Source organism: Colletotrichum karsti, assembly GCF_011947395.1.
Source record: "Colletotrichum karsti strain CkLH20 chromosome Unknown Scaffold32, whole genome shotgun sequence".
NCBI lineage: Eukaryota > Fungi > Ascomycota > Sordariomycetes > Glomerellales > Glomerellaceae > Colletotrichum > Colletotrichum karsti.
This window is the reverse complement of record NW_024065932.1, coordinates 180738-199152: the sequence shown is the minus strand read 5'-3', so window position 1 is coordinate 199152 and position 18415 is coordinate 180738. Positions and strand designations below refer to the sequence as shown.

General features: G+C 57.4%; 8 protein-coding genes across 8 annotated transcripts; 6 read left to right on the top strand and 2 right to left on the bottom strand.

The window, feature by feature from the left end:
* Positions 1–1243: 1243 nt before the first annotated feature.
* Positions 1244–2971, top strand: CkaCkLH20_09132 (LPXTG-domain-containing protein; the record flags this gene model as incomplete). Its single annotated transcript, XM_038891847.1, has 3 exons — positions 1244–1390; positions 1443–1700; positions 1769–2971. 3 exons carry the CDS (start codon positions 1244–1246, stop codon positions 2969–2971), a joined length of 1608 nt encoding a protein of 535 aa, XP_038742780.1.
* A 1677-nt stretch (positions 2972–4648) lies between these two features.
* CkaCkLH20_09131 (HVA22 family TB2/DP1 protein) lies at positions 4649–5845 on the top strand (the record flags this gene model as incomplete). Its single annotated transcript, XM_038891846.1, has 3 exons — positions 4649–4677; positions 4797–4946; positions 5002–5845. The coding sequence occupies 3 exons, from the start codon at positions 4649–4651 to the stop codon at positions 5843–5845; spliced, it is 1023 nt and encodes a 340-aa protein (XP_038742779.1).
* Positions 5846–6292: 447 nt separating this feature from the next.
* On the bottom strand, positions 6293–7302 carry CkaCkLH20_09130 (uncharacterized protein; the record flags this gene model as incomplete). Its single annotated transcript, XM_038891845.1, has 2 exons — positions 6293–6557; positions 6638–7302. The coding sequence occupies 2 exons, from the start codon at positions 7300–7302 to the stop codon at positions 6293–6295; spliced, it is 930 nt and encodes a 309-aa protein (XP_038742778.1).
* A 360-nt stretch (positions 7303–7662) lies between these two features.
* Positions 7663–8187, bottom strand: CkaCkLH20_09129 (CHCH domain-containing protein; the record flags this gene model as incomplete). Its single annotated transcript, XM_038891844.1, has 3 exons — positions 7663–7859; positions 7927–7958; positions 8126–8187. The coding sequence occupies 3 exons, from the start codon at positions 8185–8187 to the stop codon at positions 7663–7665; spliced, it is 291 nt and encodes a 96-aa protein (XP_038742777.1).
* A 247-nt stretch (positions 8188–8434) lies between these two features.
* On the top strand, positions 8435–10630 carry CkaCkLH20_09128 (biotin apo-protein; the record flags this gene model as incomplete). Its single annotated transcript, XM_038891843.1, has 5 exons — positions 8435–8471; positions 8525–9131; positions 9183–9740; positions 9798–10069; positions 10137–10630. The coding sequence occupies 5 exons, from the start codon at positions 8435–8437 to the stop codon at positions 10628–10630; spliced, it is 1968 nt and encodes a 655-aa protein (XP_038742776.1).
* An 836-nt stretch (positions 10631–11466) lies between these two features.
* Positions 11467–12423, top strand: CkaCkLH20_09127 (glutathione S-transferase domain-containing protein; the record flags this gene model as incomplete). Its single annotated transcript, XM_038891842.1, has 3 exons — positions 11467–11504; positions 11569–11969; positions 12047–12423. The coding sequence occupies 3 exons, from the start codon at positions 11467–11469 to the stop codon at positions 12421–12423; spliced, it is 816 nt and encodes a 271-aa protein (XP_038742775.1).
* Positions 12424–12718: 295 nt separating this feature from the next.
* Positions 12719–13762, top strand: CkaCkLH20_09126 (uncharacterized protein; the record flags this gene model as incomplete). The annotated part of the gene is made up of 1 exon (XM_038891841.1): positions 12719–13762. One exon carries the CDS (start codon positions 12719–12721, stop codon positions 13760–13762), a length of 1044 nt encoding a protein of 347 aa, XP_038742774.1.
* Positions 13763–16335: 2573 nt separating this feature from the next.
* Positions 16336–17902, top strand: CkaCkLH20_09125 (uncharacterized protein; the record flags this gene model as incomplete). Its single annotated transcript, XM_038891840.1, has 3 exons — positions 16336–16422; positions 16469–17509; positions 17663–17902. The coding sequence occupies 3 exons, from the start codon at positions 16336–16338 to the stop codon at positions 17900–17902; spliced, it is 1368 nt and encodes a 455-aa protein (XP_038742773.1).
* Between the last annotated feature and the right edge of the window lie 513 nt (positions 17903–18415).

The window sequence follows — 18415 nt, the reverse complement described above, 5'->3', positions numbered from 1 at the left end:
TGAGCAAAAGTCGCAATAAGCCATTGAGAAGATTGCAGGGAGTGTCGCGCAGCTGCGGTTTCGGCTGGGCCAAAACAAGTTGTTTTTCTATGTTGTAATTGCTACCTAGGCAGAAAGGCAGATCATGTCAAGCGCCAATGTCTGCGCCGGAGACAAGACTGCACTGTGGTCGGTCGGTTCGTTGGTCACGATCCTTCCTGCCAATTGGCTGTCAGCCCATCAAAATGCTGAGAGGAGCCCAAAAGCAAATATTCCTGAGATACGTTGTATATAATGAGTTGCCAACCAACATTCCAAGTAATTGACACAGGTGGAAGCCCTAGTAAGTGCTAAGCGATCTGGATCTACCCGGTTGGATGAAAAGAAAACTGACAACATAAGTTCAGTGAAAGACCGGTCGAGTTTATGAAACTCAAATCCAGTCTGTATAGCCTCGATCGAAACTCACTACTTGTATCATAGCCATCCTTCAAGAAGGCTCAGTGGTGTAGTCATGGTCCAGCTTGTCCTAGGCAGGCTCTCGTAACAAGTGTTCTCAACTCAGTCTTTCATTAACATATGCATGAGCTTTCATACTTGTCCTTGTCAAACTTGAGTTTTCCATTTAGCCACCTGGTAGCATTTGACCTGGTTTCGAGGTTCTATCGAGCTAATTAACATCCAGCGATGCAGTATCGTGGATCTCTCTTTCGCACTAACAAGAAAGAAAGTCGCAACGCCATTCGTGGCCTCGGACTAACCATGCCAGGGGTCTATTCTTTCTTTCTTTTTCAAAGACTTGCCGAAAAAATTACAATACCGCAGCTTCAAATCCCCGCCGCGTCGACATACCGTGGCGAAAAAAACGCCGTTCCCTGCTAGCGGCGATTGTGAATTCATCAAGATGGCTGGCCGGCGGGGAGGAGGGGGGGTCTCAAAACCTTTTATCGCCATCTCGCGTTCGTCCCGCGCAGGAATCGCGGATCACACCAATGGGATTCTTCAGATACCCGTCCATCACTGGATCCCGGATGTCTCAGGGTCGCATCGTGCCACGTACCGAGCAGCTCAAGACAGACTGGTGCGAGGGAGGTGCGTCTCCTAATCGTCTAGTCTTCTTGGCATGATCATGGCCCTGTCGTAACACCCAGAGCTTTTTTAGACTGCGATCCCCCCCTTCTGCGATGGCAATCGCTCATCCTTTCTTTCATAGAGCTTCGATCCTCGAAGGACATCCTTTGAGGGCTGTCGCGAAGGTGGCACCATGGCGCAGTCCGAATACGTCGAGATGCAGCGGCCCAAGGGCGAGTATGCCGCAGTCAACACCACGAGCTCGTCGGAGAAGACGGGCAGCCAGCAAGCCCACGATGGCCCGGAATCGCAAGTTGACGACGTCGGCGCAACGCTGAGGGTGAGTGGAGACATGTTTGCTAGAAGAGTCAGAAACACTGATTCGTCGATAGCGACTCTTCTCCTTCTGGCAGCTCCTGGCCTTTGCATTGATCTTCATGTCGTCGTGGGAAGTCATGGCCATGGACATGGGAGCAACGTTCTACAACGGCGGCCCTCAGACACTCGCCTGGGGCATCATCCTCGTCGTCGTGGGCGCCATGGCCCAGGCCCTGTCCATGGCGGAGCTCGCGACCATCCAGCCGATCGCCGGTGCCCAGTACCACTGGACTCACTTCCTCGCGCCGGGAAAACACAGACGATTCATCACGGTACGGCGTTACTAATGTCTATCCAACGAGTCTTCGACCGTCAGCTAACGACGAATACCTCATCACAGTGGATGCAAGGCTGGGTGACCTGGTTCGCCTGGGTCTCAGCCCTCGCCGGCTCGGCCGCATCGGAGGCGAACATCATCATGGGCCTCGTCGTCACGAACTACCCGAGCTACAACTTCCAGCCCTGGCACCTCACGATGGTCGTCATCGCGCAGCTCGTCGTCGTGGGGCTCATCAACACGTACGCCTTCCGCACCATCCCCTGGATGGAGCTGCTGGCGGGCGTGCTGCACGTCGTCCTCTGGCTCATCCTCGTCGTCGTGCTCCTGACCCTCGCCCCGCGCGCCAGCGCCGACTTCGTCTTCTTCGAGCGTACCGTCAGCTCCGGCTGGACGAACGACTTCGTCTCGTGGAACATTGGCATGCTGGTCCCGGCGTGGGGTTTCATCGGGTTCGACGGCGTCGTGCACATGGCGGAGGAGGTCAAGAGGGCGAAGCAGGCCGTGCCGCGGGCCATGATGTGGACGATCGTGCTCAACGGGATCATGTCGTACGGGATCATCATGGCCATCTTGTTCGCGATGGGTGAGCCGGATGAGGTCCTGTCGTCGGATTACCCGATCATCCCGCTCCTCTTCAACGCCGCCGGCCCGGCCGCGGGGACGGCCATGGTCTGCGGGCTGCTCATCATCACGTTCTGCGTCGTGGCGGCTTCCCTCGCCTCGGTGTCACGAATTACCTGGGCGTGGGCGAGAGACGGCGGGCTGCCGCGCTACTTTGCCAAGATCCACCCCAAGCACAGAGTTCCCGTCAGGTCCGTCTGGCTGCCGTGTATCATCGTCACGCTGCTCTCGCTTTTCACGGTGGGGAACAACGCCACGGCGACGATCTTTTCGGCCTTTACCGCGCTTTCGTCGCTGGGGCTGTACAGTTCGTACATCATCGCCATCTCCTGTATGCTGCACGCCAGGATGACGGGGCGCGTCGGCCATGGTCCGCAGTTCGAGGTCCAGTATGGGGGATGGTCGTTGCCGAAGGGTTGGGGCGCGCCGATTAACATATACGCGCTGCTTTGGTCGGTGTATCTGAGCATATGGCTGCCGTTCCCTCAGACTATTCCCGTTACCGGGACGGAGATGAACTATGCTGGGCCGGTCTATGTCGTAGTCGTGGCCGGTGCGCTCGGCTTTTGGTTTACTTGGGGGAAGAAGCATTGGCCCGGTCTTAACAAGACCGCCATCGAAAGGGTTAAGGCGTATAACTAGGTTGATCATCAAGGTGTGTGGATGAACGGCCCTGACTCAATGTATTCTGATCTTCCAGAAGCTTTGATAAGGCAGTCAGCTTGGATGTAGTCTAGGATGCTGAGCTGGCAGGAGCACTTGAGCGATATCGCAGTTTCAACAGAGGGAAGGCTTGCTTAGACTCAAGAGAGTCTCTGGCGAGTATGGCTAGTTCCCTGGAACCTAGATGGAACAACTTCGATCGCCACTGAAGACACGTTGGTTCTCTTGAGATAAGCTGTTTGACTCAGCTCAGCCCAGTCCTTTCAAAACGTGGGCAAGTAACTGTTGCCTGACGGTAAGCCACCGCGTACGTGGCCTGCATCGTGATGGCCTGCTGCCTGGCGGTACGAGATTTTGCCAGATGCCGTGTAGGATCAATCGTAACAACGTGCTCACACCTGGATTTCGCAAAACTTTTGTTCCATTATCCAGAACAGATGAAGTCCATAGGTTCAACCGATCCGAGAATTTGGTCGTGGTGGTTGATTCCGCATGTCTCGAATCGGCAAGCCGGAAAGGGGCAGTCGTCGGGCGGGACCGATGTCACTAACAGCATCACATGCCGTTTGTATGCAGGGAATGCCCGGGTGCAAAACACGGTCCGAGAAGTGATTGCCGCCTGCGTGGTCGACCCAGGCAGCGGCCACCTCAAAAGCATCAGGTCAGAATGCCGGAATACGGAGACAGAAACGAACCTTAGTGCGGACACATATACATGTGCGTGATATGGTGAGGTGTTCATTATCAGATATTAAGGGACAGTCTCGTGGTACCCGTCTCCCTCGGTGAGCCCTGTTTCAAGCGGTAGAATGAGATGAAGAAAGACGTAGGGTGAAGCTGTCAGTCCCCTGTCAGTCCCCTGTCAGGTCCGGTTTCATCTTTGCTTACCTCACCTCACCCTTATCGGTGTTATCTGATACCGATACCCCTCAATGACGTCTTCCGCAAAGCAACTCTAACGATAAGACACCACCAAACCACCTTGAGTGACGCCCCTCCGATCAACCGGCTTCTAGCGGCAACCTTGCCTTCCAGCGTTTCCTAGTGCCTACCTTGCCTCGCTACGGTAGATGTACAGGTAGCAGCTGCATCCGCATCCGCCAAGCCAGCAAGCTCACTTGACCTGCTTTGTCCTCGTGCTCGGGCAGGACCCCACTCCGCCCACCGAGCGCCGATACTGCGTCTACCAGTGACCTCTGACTTTTACACATACACCAGCTGCACCTCCCGTATTCCGCCTTTCTTCTCTCACCTGCACATCCCGCCTCTTGTACACGCTTACAACCTGGAGGTACCCGTCTGCTTCTTACTTACAAGTTACACAATCGGAGCGTCCTGAAGGGATCATCTGGGGACCTCAGGGACCCTTCACCACGCACGCCCTCATCTCACCCTTCACCGGATCTCACCTCGACTCAGTCCGGTCTGGCCGTCGCGTCAGCTTTCCTTTCGCCTGACCATCAGCTGTGCTGTGCCGTGCCGGGGTGCTGCTGCTGCTGTAGTCCATACTCTTCAGCTGCCGCTGCGCATTCCGTGTGTAAGGCTGCTGCTATTCATCTCTTCTTGCCCGGATACAACAAATTCCCTCTTACATACACCTTCTCGACCTGTTCCTTTTTCGCTTCTATCATCGACACTCCGACCGGAAGCGCAAACATGTTTGACGTCTTCGCCCACCTATTATCGTGAGTGCCCAGCCATGTTGCCCCTCTATTGAACCCTTCGGCTTGACCTCCGGCTCCCTTCTTCCCACTCCGAGTCCGCTGGTCCCTCACTGCTTGCTAACATGCCGACCGTATCGCAGCTCCATCGCATCTTTTCTCTTTCCCCTCTTCGCCTCTTACAAGGCTCTCAAGACCTCCGACCCGGCCCAACTGACACCATGGCTCATGTACTGGGTCGTGCTCGCATGCGCCCTTCTCGTCGAGTCTTGGACTGAATGGATTCTGGTTTGGTACGTCGCAAACGACAATCCTCCGATTCAATGACGGCTGACTAACATCCTATAGGATCCCTTTCTACGCCTACATCCGACTCCTCTTCCTGCTCTACCTCGTCCTACCCCAGACCCAGGGCGCCCGCATCATCTACCAAACCCACGTCCACCCCTTCCTCCAAGACAACGAAGCCCAAATCGAAGAGTTCATCTCCGAGGCCCACGACCGCCTCAAGGCCGCCGGCATCGCCTACCTCAAGCGCGCCATCGAGCTGATCAAGACGAACGTCCTCGGCCTGCCCCCAGGCGAACCCGAGCCCGCCCCCGCCCCCGCCGCGGCCTCGCAATCCTACACCCAGTCGCTCCTCGCCCGGTTTAGCGTCCCCGCCGCGCGCTGGGCACCTCACGGCAACACGGGCGCCGACTTCTACAACCTCCTCGCCGGCGCCGTCTCCGCGGCTACCGGCGGCGGTGTCGGCGGCGGACACCCCCACCACCAAGACCTATCCAAGTCCGGCAACCTTATCCCACCAGAGCTGCAGGGCGGCGAGCGCACCAGTTTCATCGCCGCCCAGCGCGAGCGCCTCGCTTTCCTCCTCAAGGCTCTCGAGCGCGAGGCCGCCGCCGCGGAGGCACAGGCGCCCGAGACGTACGCGAGGGCGGGGAGCATGCAGCTGGATGGTAGCATAGAAGAGCTCACCCAACGGCCATTGAGCGCGCACAGCGGACTCAGCAAGTCGCGCAGCGAGACGGACTTTGAGAAGATCGACGCGGAGAGCGGGGCCGAAGACCAGGACGGCGAGGGAACCATCAGGCGGAGACAGGCGGGTGGATCGTCGTGGATGCCGTGGGGATGGGGCTCGACGCCAACGGCCGAGAACCCGGACGGTGGGGCTAGCTCTGGCGTGCAGAAGTAGCGTCTGCCACCCGCGTACGAGGTGGTGCTTTTGATGGGACACGGAGTTTTGTGGAATTTAATGCCTTGCCTCTTTTGCTAGGTAGGTTCGGCCAGCAGGGCGTCATGGATGAACAGACTTGTGGGGAGTTCAAGTCGGGACGTCTTCGGGGACCAGAAAGGCCTGCGCTCCCCTCGATTCCCCCTTGTCAATGGCTGAATAGACCGGGACGTCGCTAACAGTCGATATCCCATGTGGACCTCTCCAATTCCGTATTCTTTGTGCAAGCTTCTGTTTGTCGCTATTTGAAAATGCCTATGCGTCTATGCGCCTCCTGACGTGTGGCTATTTATGTGGTCTATTTTGTACAGTTGAGATTCCCACCCAGATCTTACAAGTCCTCCCCTCCTTTTCGTTTTTTTCTTTGTACAAGTTGTCACCGTACGAGCTCTTTTTACTTTTAGTCCCTCATGACTTCTTGTAGGGGTACGGGACTGGCACGTCCTTGCGCGTCCAGATAAGCTTCTTTTGCTTGGTGGTGACGTGTGTGCACCACACGTCGATGGCGTACTCGGCCTTGAACTTGCGGATGAAGACGGGGTCCCAGAGGTCGGAGGCGATGCCGAGGTCCTTGCAGCAGCGCATCAGGGCGTTGGACTTGCAGCCCTCGACGGCGGAGGGGAGGCCCTCGAGGCCGAAGTAGGAGTTTTCGCCCTGGGCTTGGGAGACGAATCTGTGTGGTTGCGTGGTCAGCTTTGTGTTTGTGGACCGGTTTCACTCGGGAAACCGAGAAGAGATGGGGGAGAATCGTACCGTCCTTCGGCAATGAGCGCGTACTCCCTCGTCACGATCCTGTCCCCCACGACCACCTCGCCCTTGGGCACCAGGCCCCAGCCGCCGGGGCCGAAGGCCGTGTTCAGGATCCGCCGGTACTTGATCTCGGGCAGGTAGATGATGCCGTCGGGCTTGACCTCGACGTCGTCCGGGTTGACGGGCTGGAGGAGGATGTCGGTGACCTCCTTCGAGAACCGGCCCGTGCCGAGGCCGTAGTAGGAGTTGGACCAGTCCACCGCGCCGTCGCCGTTTCCGTTGCCGTTGCCGTTTTGCGGCTGGTGTTGCTTCTGCTGCGCCGGCGGACTCGTTTGCGCGGCGAGCGTGGGCAGGGGTGTGGAGGAGGAGAGGCTGGGGCCGATGGCGGCGTCGGCTTCGGGGGTCGTGGAGGGCGGCTCGTCGGGAGAGGAGGCGATCTCCTCGAAAGAAGAAGGAGAGGCGGCTTTGGGGGCGGGTTTCGGCGGTACGGCTGCTTTTTTGGGGGCGAAGGTTTTCCTCGGTGCTGCTGCCGCTGCCGCTGACGCGGGTCTAGGTCGTGCTGCTGGTGCTGTTGCGGTGGCGGGGGCTGTGGAGCGTGCTGTTGTTGCTATTCTTGCAATCTGGGTCGTCGGGCGCGTGAGGCGCACGGCGAGTGGGCGGAGGGACATTATGTTGGTTTGTGTGTGTTTTTGAGGTAGAGGGTGAGAGAGGTGTGGCGAGGCAAGGCGGTATGTGATGGCGGGTATCGTTGGCTTGCACACTGTTGATGATGGCGATTTTTCTGGATGGCGGGTTGATAGGTTAGATTGAAATTTGGCCGGCGCGGGTGAACGCGGTGCCGGGTGGGGGAGCTTGGGCCAGTGTCTAGAATCCGTACAGTGCGAGCGCCCGGATTTCAGGACGCATCAGTCCACTGTTGAAGCACATCACGAGAAATCAGCCGGTCTTCATGAGTGATTGGAGTTTTTTACAGTATTGATACATGTTGTGTTGTACAGTTTCCTTCGTCTCATCTGGAACTGAAGCGATTATGCGTCCTTCATATCGGTCCTGGCGTCGTTGCCTTGCTGTTTCCAGCAACTCTTGAATCGCTCCATCTTTCCCACATCATCATCAGCTTCATTCATTTCTCCGTCTCGGGTCTGGCGGAGACGACGTACCTCGGCAGTGCATTGTCGCCAGTCTTTCTTCTCAAAGTAACAGTCCGTCAACTTTGCATTCTCATCTGCGAATTATGGAGTTAGTGCTGCCGTCGACGGATAGGATCCATGGGGAATGCCGTAGTATCGTACCTGCGCAGCCAGTGCTGAAGATGCGCTTGTCCCTGCGCAAGCGTTAGCCATGAGCGACTGAGTTGTCCCAATAGTGTGCTGTATTCAAATGCGATCGTTTTTCCTCTTCTTTCTTTCGATCGTATCATCACGAAAGACGAACGACGAGTGTCTGGGCCTCGCTCTTGGGTCCATCGGGAAAAGGAAGCGCTGAACGTACCAATCATCGGGTTCGTCATCCTCGGCGACCTGTTGCACCGCGTCGCTTTCCTGCTTCGACATTCTTTTTTTCTGCCGACGGACAGTCGTTGATAGTTGTCTCTGATTGACTTTCGAGGGATGGGTAATCCGTGTAGAAAGAAAGAGTCAATTTAGCTTCGAAATTGTTGGGTTGGGGCTAGACAGTGCCCCCCCAAAAAATCGGCGTTTGGACTTTCACTCACTCGCTCACTCTCAACTCACCCAGAAACCCACCTCACTTACTCACTCCCCTCTTCATCAATCTCATCCAGCACAACTCGCCACGACAATGGCTCCCCGGAAACTCAACGTGCTGGTCTACAGCGGTAACTCCCCTCTCATCCCGGTTTCAATCGGCACATCCCTAACAACCGCCCAGGCACCGGCACGACCCTCGAATCCGTCCGCCACGCCCTCTCCACCCTCCGCCACCTCCTCTCTCCGAACTACGCGGTCATCCCCATCCCCGAGGCCGCCCTCCTCAAGGAACCCTGGCAACAGACCTGCGCCCTCCTCGTCGTCCCCGGCGGCGGCGACCTCGGCTACTGCCGCGTACTCAACGGGCCCGGGAACCGCCGCATCGCCGACTACGTCCGCAAGGGCGGGTCCTACCTCGGCTTCTGCGCCGGCGGCTACTACGGCTCCCGCAGGTGCGAGTTCGAGGTCGGCGACAAGACACTCGAGGTCATCGGCACCCGCGAGCTCGGCTTCTACCCCGGAACCTGCAGAGGCGGCGCGTTCAAGGGGTTCGCGTATCACAGTGAAGCGGGGGCTCGGGCGGTGAAGTTGAAGGTCGGGGAAGGGGATGAGGTAGTCAGTTATTATAATGGCGGAGGCGTCTTCGTCGATGCTGAGAAACATGCGGGCGTGGAGGTGCTCGCTAGCTATGCAGATGACATCGACGTCGACGGCGGCGACGGCAAAGCTGCCGTGATTTACTGCAAAGTCGGGTCCGGGAATGTCATCCTCACGGGCCCTCACCCAGAGTAAAACCCCCCTGATTATCTCACCCGAGCGCATCTAACAAACTAACTCAGATTCGCCGCCGCAAACCTGCACCCCCAACCCAAGATCCCCTCCTACGAATCCCTCATCGCGACCCTCGCAGCCGCCGACGCCGCCCGCGTATCCTTCCTCCGGACCTGCCTCGCCAAACTCGGCCTAGACCTCACCGCCGACCCCTCCGGCCCGCCGTCCCTCTCACGCCTGCACCTGACGTCGGCGAACCACACCGAGGTCGGCGAGACGTTGCACTCCTGGGAGGAGGCCATCACGCGGACCGAGGACGGGGAGGAGTACATCCACGGCGAGCACGACGTCTTCCGCATCGAGAAGCACGCGACGCGTTTCGGCGTCGAGGATCTACGGGATGCCCTGCCGCCGGCGGGGGATGTCGATGATTATGACAAGGTCGTCAAGGTGATTGTACCGCACGAGGAGGCCTGGCCCGACGTCAAGGAGACGCCGAGCTTCAACCACCGGCTGTTCTACAACTCGCTCAGGCATTACAGGGAGAGGGAGCCCGCGGCGGAGGTGTGGGGTGATATGTTGCTGTACGGCGAGGTCGTCACCAGCACCAACACCCTCATGGACAAGTAAGCTACTCCTCGATCCTGTTTCTCAATGTAAGTCACTGATGTCGACGTTCCCAGAAATAACAAGCTTCTCTCCAAACTCCCCACCGGCTTCACCCTTACGGCATCGACTCAAGTCGCAGGCCGCGGCCGCGGCACCAACGTCTGGGTCGCTCCTCGCGGGAGTCTGATCTTCTCAACGGTGATAAACCACCCCGCTCACCTAGCCGCCTCCCACCCGGTCGTCTTCATCCAGTACATCTCCGCCATCGCCATCGCCGAGGCCGTGAAATCATACGACGACGGCTGTGGCGATATCCCCATCAAGCTCAAGTGGCCGAACGACATCTGTACGTGCCCTTCCCCTCTCCTTTCCCAATTATGCACAGACAAGAAGACTGACATTGAGAACAAAAGACTGCCGCGACCCCGCCTCCACCGCCGCGGACCCTTCCTACGTCAAAATCGGCGGCATCCTCTCCACCTGCAGCTACGCCCAGGGCGCCTACCAGTGCGTCGTGGGCATCGGCATCAACACCACCAACGCGCGCCCCACGACCTCCCTCAACGCCATCGCCCCCGCGAGCCTGGTCGGCGGCTTCCACATCGAGACCCTCCTCGCGCGCATCCTGACGCGGATCGAGGCCATCTACGCGCAGTTCCGCCGCGAGGGCTTCTCGCGCGACCTCGAGGAGCGGTACTACAGGCTCTGGCTGCACTCGGAGCAAAAGGTCACGCTCGAGGCAGAGGCCGGGGCGCGGGCCAAGATCGTGGGTATCACGCGGGACTGGGGCCTGTTGAAGGCCGTCGAGGTCGATCGCGACGGGAGGGAGACGGGGAGGATGTGGGCGCTGCAGAGCGATGAGAATAGTTTTGATTTCTGGAAGGGGCTGGTTAGGAGGAAGTTGTAGTGCATGGCCACGAGGAAAGGTTGGCTCTTGGCATGGCGTCGGGATGATTGCATACCGATCTGACGCTTGCCGCGATGCCTGCAGGAGGTCATTGAGCCGATGGTACCGATCTCTGGACGGCCGGCGTGCAGCAGCATGCGGGTTCTTTCGGGGCCGGCTGACGCGGGTCCCGGCAAGTTATCCAGCCTCCGTTACCGGGTTCGATGCTTATGGCCGTCTTACTGGCATGAAGCTAGACTGCTTCTGTCAACGAAGACCATTCAGACCCCTCCAGATTCACACAAATCACCCATGACATGACACCCGTACCTTGCATTGCAGCTGACGGCTGACCCCGTTGCGAATGTCTTACCGTCTTACACACATCAAACCTGTCCAGGGAATCAGCCCATCCGCCCCAGTTCTTAACGAACCATTGCCGGCGTAATTAGGCCCCGGAGTGACATGTCTTGCGGGAACAAACACGCGGCCCACATAACCTCCGTCCTCCGATCCATCACTCCGCGTCGGAAGTCCCTCCTTCACCGATGAGCCGTTCGTATATCTACGTCGATGCGCTACAAGGTCTCGCCAAGCGACGTGATATTTCCTATTGATGCGCAAGGTTGTATTTGATCTTTGTTTATTTAAATATGAACAGCACAGTCAGTGCCAGAATCTTGTCCGCACGTACTGGCATTCTACTAGCTCAATCTCACCACAGCATCCCCTCATCACAGCTCACCAAGCTCCTCATCACCAACCCAAATCTCGCCCGCAACCGCAATCTCACTCACCACCGATTGAACCCCTCTCATCCCGCATCGCGCTTGTTTTCATCTCAAACAAAAGCGAAAATGGCGACAAAAGAACAGCCCAAGATCAAGCTCTACTGGTACCAATCCCCCATCTCCCCCCTCCTCCCTTGAATCAATCTCACTCACTAAACTCAAACGAAGGCTCAACGACTCCCGCTCCCAAAACACCCTCTGGCTCCTCGAAGAACTGAACCTGCAGTACGAGACCGAGGTCTTCCGCCGCGCCCCCAACATGCTCGCGCCCCCCGAGCTCGCGAAAGCGCACCCCCTTGGCAAGGCCCCGATCCTCGAAATCACCCCGGTCAGCCGCGCGGGCGAGGAGCAGCAGCAGCCCATCACGCTCGCCGAGAGCGGGTACATCACGCAGTACCTCGTCGACCACTTCGGGCAGAACAAGCCGTCGCTGGTGCCGCAGCGGTGGAAGGAGGGCCGCGAGGGCGAGGTCGGCGGCGAGACGGTCGCGTTCGCGAGGTTCCAGTATCTACTGCACTACGTCGAGGGGAGTTTCTTCTCTAATCTCGTGCAGTATCTGCTCATCAGCGGTAAGATATCACTCATCACAACTCGTCTCGGTTGACTTTCTCCGGGTTCGTGGGTTAACTAATGACGCATCGACCAGCCCTGAAATCAAATAACGTCCCCTTCCTCGTACGCCCCATCACCTCCCTCGTCGCGAACAAGATCTTCAGCCTCGTCGTCCTCCCCGACGCCAAGAAGCACCTCGCCCTCCTCGACTCCTTCCTCAAGACCGCCCCCGGCACCACCGACGGCGACGGCTACCTCTGCGGCCCGGAGCTCAGCGCGGCGGACGTGCTGATCAGCTTCGGCATCACGTTGGCCGATCAAATGGGCGCGTACGACGCCATGGGATCCTGGGAGGGCGGATCGTCGCGGGCGGCGTACCCGGTCTTGTTTGCGTATGTTGATCGGCTGAAGAAGGAACCTGGGTATATCAGGGCGAGGGAGAAGGCGAAGGAGATCGAGGGGAGAAAATGAATGTATTCACTCAGGTGAAAAGGGGTTTGTTGGGGTCAGTGAGGGGGCAGCGATGGCGTTATGCATGGCCTCAAGAGGCCGAATCGATGCACGACATCGTCATTCCGAATAGTATGACCACACTTAATCATCGCTTTCTATGATCCGGCTACATGTCTCGGACGAACACATGCTCCGCGGGAGTTACCCAAAGAGGTGTTGAGGCGTTTGGGGAAGTGCGGGGAGACTTCAGTTACATCCTCCGACCAGCTCTCTCAACAATTGTCTCAACTCAGCATCATCAATCTTAACCCAAATGAATTCCGTACCGCCTTCGATCCTTTATCCGGTCCTCAAACCAGTCCACCTCACCAAGATGCTAAAACCAGTCCCGCCCCTCATCGCCCTCGAGGAACACTTCATCGCGAAGGAGCTCCTCCCGGAGCTCTCAGACACCTACGCCGAACAGCTCAAACACCTCCCCGACCTCGCCTCCCGCCTCACGGACGTCGGCCCCCTCCGCCTCGCCGACATGAACAAGAACAACATCGCCGTCCAAGCCGTCTCCCACGCCCCCGGCCTCGCGGCCCTCCCGCCCGGGCTGAGCCACCGCGCCAACGAGGCCCTCGCCGAGGCCATCAAGGCGCACCCGCGCCGCCTCGTGGGCCTCGCGGTGCTGCCCATGAGCACGCCCGACATCGCGGCGCAGATGCTGCGGCGCAGCGTGCGCTGGCTGGGCTTCAGGGGCGCGCTGATCGACGCGCACGCCGACGGCACGCACTACGACCACCCGCGGTTCTGGGGCGTGTTCAGGGTGGCCGAGGAGCTGGACGTGCCGGTGTACCTGCACCCGACGTGGCCGTCGCAGGTGCAGCGGCGGGCGTACGAGGGGAACTACGCGGAGGGCGCGGCGAGGAGCCTGGGCACGAGCGGGTTCGGGTGGCACTCGGAGACGGGGCTGGCCGTGCTGAAGCTCTTCGCCGCGGGGCTGTTCGACGAGGTCCCGAAGCTCAAGATCGTGATCGGGCACTTTGGGGAGATGCTGCCGTTCATGATGGAGCGCGTGGGGAAGTTGTCGACGCGGTGGGGGGAGAGGAAGAGGCCTTGGGAGGAGGTGTGGAGGGAGAACATCTGGGTCACGACGAGCGGGGTATGGGGCCTCGCGCCGATGGCTTGTTTGCTGATGAACACGCCGATCGAACACATCATGTACAGCGTGGACTACCCGTTTGAAAAGAGCGAGAACGGGCTGGCTTGGATGAAGGACTTGATAGACAGTAGGGTGGCCACGGTCGAGGAGGTTGAGATGATTGCGCATAAGAATGCTGAGAGGCTGTTGAAGGTCAAGGTTGCACGTTGAGGAGGGGCTTGGGGAGAGACCGTTTCCTGGGAATCCGAGATACTTCGGATTCGGATGTACGCTGAGAGTGGATGGGAGGACGTCGTTTTCTGCTTCCGATATGAAAAGACTTTAGAGTGTGGATTAATGTTTAATGGAATTCGGCTTCAATGGCAGTCAGTCGGATACATGGCGGTTGAATGGGCGGATGGGCGATAACCTCAACGTTTGAGGCTCAAGTAGACTTTCTTAGACAAAGCCTCGCGACTGTTTGAAGACAGTTTGGGGTTGCTAATAAAGAGGTTGCCGATTTGAGACATCAAGAATGGGCCAGCTGAAGCCTAACCCACGATTTACCTATCCGCTTGACATCCCGCCTTGCCTTAGGTCGTTTTCAACTCTCCTTGGTATTTCCTATTCCGGTAATCCCTTTCACTGACAGCCATCGTCAGTTTACCAATCAAACAGTCAGGGGAAGGTGTCGACAGCTGCGATTGATGCTGCGTTCGCGACGGAAACACGGCAGGGGGGAAGCATAGGGCGGACCAAGGCGACGTTGGATCGAAGATGGCGACGGGCGTCAAGCAGACAGAGAGGTGAATGCTATTATTGGAGAATAGAGGAGAGAACAGAACACATGATGCGTTTTGGTTTCTCCCGAGGCTGGATTTCACTTCGAGGCCAAGGCTCGGGGCCAAGAAGGACATCATCTCAGAGTTGACGCCAAGATGGGGCTTCCAGAGCATTTATCGAGATCAACTTCATCAGCCAAGAGATGGCTCAGCTTCAACCTCTGTGCTTGGACACAGATCTAGCCATACAAGACAAGTCGGGGAACACTTACAGCAACATCTCAGTCCAACAGCCTCTTTTGCCAATGACTTGGCAAACTTCGCATAGGAATACTAATGCAGTATTGCTTTCATCATCCGTCCAAGCCTTTATTTCAGCCCAACCATCGCATCATCTTGATCGCACAGACAATTGTCATCCCACCACACCAGATGGCCACTTCAAAAGAGAGTCCACGGACCTTCCGCCGCCCGACGTCAAGATTCACTCGGATCATCCCAGGAGTCAGGGATCCTCCCTTGAACAGCAGCTGAGAAGCTCCAGCCTATAGAAACCTCTAAGCAGCGTCTTTCTTCCACAAGCTCGTCGCTCGCCACCTGCCAATCTTGCCTACGGATGAGCCATCGGCCTCGACGTACCGAAGGCAATCGGCAGATTGGGGTAGGGGTGCGTGGCGCCACTGCCCGCAAAAAGTAAAGGAACGACGGGCCGGAACCTATTTTTTGTAGTTAAAGCATGCCCAGCGAATCTGTACCGCGGAAACCCTCTTCCCATCTTGCTGCTTTGCTAGCTGGCCCGCAATGCTTTACTACAACACGCATGACCGCGCTGCAAAGCAAAAGCTGGCCAGCTAGATCTCGTCCATGCCGACCAAAGAATGGGGTGTGATCCCACGAACCCGGCGAATGCAATCGCCATCGCCACAGAAGAGGAGTCGCACCAGCGAATTGACGACCGAGAGAGTATCTCAAGATTGCCCCCATATTCTGGCGTCTTTCCCATGTGTGAGAAATGGCCACCAATCGGGGACGCGGCGCAGGCATGTCCTTCCGGATCGGGCAACTCCCGGACGGCATTCCGCTGCGCGTTGGTCATGTGGTCCATCTCCCGTCCTTGGAGGATCCGCAATAGCAGAATGAGGGGTGGCATATCGTTCTTTGGTGTTGGAGAAGCGGACGTGTGTGGCCTGGTGCACCCCGCATCGACGTCTGTCGCAGCGACTGGCGGGCTGTCAAGTTCCATCTGGCTCAAGCGAGAAAAGTTGGGGAAATCGGTTCGGCTCGAAATGAGCACGGCGGGACTTTCGAATGCTCTAAAACGTTGACACAGCCAGCGGTATCCGTTTCAGTTAATGAGTTGAAAGCTCGATTAAGGGTAAGGCGAGGCGGCATCTTGATCGTCCCAGCTGTTTCAGCTGCGTCGTCTCGTCAAGGAGCTGAGAGAGCGATGCCTCATGAACATGAAGCGCGAGAGGAAGCAAAAGATGAGCAGAATGCCCCAAGTCGGAGCTGTCAGTTGATGTCTGCGCATGTTGAGTAGTCGGGGCCAATGGGCGCTCCAGCAGCCGAGACTCCCGTCCCATCTTGTCCCTCCTCCGAGCCAGACCTCAACTCTATCCCGCCCAATCGCGATCGCGGCTGTCCACCCTGCAGCACGCAAGTGGTACCATTGCCTGACATGGAGCAACTGCGGCCGTCTTTTCTTCGTGTGAATTAAGTTGGGCGACGTGGTCGTGGGCAATCTGGTGGGATGGAGGGAGACAGGGGTCCTTGCTGGTGCCGGGGTGGTGTGGCGGGGTGTGGTGTGCATGAAGACGGGAGTGAGCTTCCTTCATTTCTTGGTGATGGTGCTTTTGTATGTAAAGAGTCATGCTGCCCTAGATGATAGACGTGCAACCGACACTCTAGCATCGACAAGATTTCCTTCTCAGATAGAGGATGTAAGTCCTCTGAGACAGTTGGCGAGGAAGAAAGGACAGATTGAGACGCCACACTCTGCGAACGCAGGGTTAAGCCGACGATATGGCTACCGGCGATGATATCGGCATGAACCTCACCTACCCGAATACACCGGATCCAAGGGTGCCGCCGCTGGTAATGAAGGAGATCGTAAGTCCACCACCGCTGCTTTCCGAGCAAAAGCTGACTTTCCAAGGACGATGCCAATGTGCCCATCTTCATGACTGGCATTCTTCTCCCGCACATCGTTTGCACACTCTTCATCTTCGCCCGCATAGCTTCCCGGCTATGGGTGATTCGGAAATGGTTCATAGACGACACCTTCATCTTCCTTTCGTGGCTCTTCTCGACCGCCCTGTGCATCGTCTACAGCATCACCGCCACGACTCCTTCATTATTAGCAGCCCCGGATGAGGCGTCACTCCAAAGAGACTCCAACCCGTACATCATGCGCACTTACCTCGGCCTGATCTACTACCAACTGTGTCTCTGCATCACCAAATTCTCCATTCTCGCCTTCTACCTGCGCGTCTTCGCGTCTCGTCCACTAGAACGCTTGTTGGCGTGGGGCACCGTTGTGTTCGTGCTCGTGTACAGCTTGCCCATGCTGCTCATGAGTTTCCTGCAGTGCCACCCGGTCATGGGCCAGTTCTTCGGGAGACCGATGATGTGCTTCAGCTTCCCAGACTTGCTCATCTCGAGCGCGAGCCTGCACTCTGCCACGGATGCGTGGCTGATCATCATGGTGATCCCGTGCGTTGCGAGGCTCGATTTGCCACGGAGGCAGAAGATTGCGCTCGCGGTGGTGCTGAGCCTGAGTATCTTCGTCATCGCGGCGAGTATGGTACGTCTGCAGCTCAGCTTGCACTTGCATTACCAGCCCAGCAGCGCGGGTATCTCGAATACCCTCACCTTCTTCGTCATGACGATCCTGGAATGCGACCTTGCGCTCATATGTGCGAGCGCGCCGACGCTTCGTCCGTTGGTGGCGAGGATCTTCCCTGGGCTTATGAGCGGTTCCAAGAGGAGGTCTCTGGAGGCGGTTGAGACGGAGAGCTTTGACTTGACGAGCCTCACGTATCACGGTTACCCGTGGACGGAACCCAGCACGCCGTTCGCGAGGAGCAGGAACGCTAGCTATGCTAGTCACTTAAACAAGCTCCGCATGCCGGCGCCGCCTGTGCCGGTATTATCAATGTCGCATCGCGCCCCGACGACGCTGAGCTTGAGGAGTGCGGTATTGGGGGTCGCGCCGAGGAGTAGAGGGCGGCCTCTCTCCGGGGATGTCAGGCCGATGCTGACTCCGCCATTGGAAGAAAGACGACCCTGCTCTTCGGTTTATTCAACCGATCCACCTATGGAAGAGGTGGCTGACAATAGGCCTGGGAAGAACGACGGTGTTGTGTTGAAGGAGATGAGGTTGAGCCTTGGGGAGACGAAGGAGCCACTGAGCCCGAACCGAATGAGCCCTATGTCTGGATTGAGCGGCGATACATATGCCGTGGACAGACATAGCGGCAGCACAAAGTGCGAGAAGGATGGAAGATTGACGATCGAGATACCCCAAGAGAAGGAGACAGGAAACAAGGTCCCTCCTCGTAGGCCAAGACGGCCAGATGATCCAGCGTAATGAGAATATGCGTAATGACTTGATGATAATAAACAAACACCTTCGTTAGAATAAGAGCCAAGATTTCATCGGTCTCGCAGTTATTGCTGTTCTCGTGCTGTTGTCGTAAGGGATGTTGGTTGGTGTTGGTGTTTGTCGGAGATCTTAACTCCGAAAATGGATTCCCGTGGAACCAGTGGATGTCCAATTCCTCACGTGATGAGATAATCCGGTGGCAGCCAGACCCCGGCCGGGATGCGTTCCGAAAGATGGTCTGTGCGTCCCATTGCACCTTCCTTCCGCTATTGAAATGTCTCTCCTCGCATTAACGGATCGTCAGAGCGCGACCAACTTCATGGGCTCGAAGTGTGCCTCAGCCACGCTTTTCCGTCTCGCAACGTTTCTGTGTGACACCAGGACTCTTCAGAATTTTCGTTGAGGACTGCAGGTGCTGCATCCTTTCTGGAAGATGTTCGTCCCGTTCGTACCGTCCCGCCTGGAGGTAGGAGGGGCCAGGCCAGTTTCGATGATCCC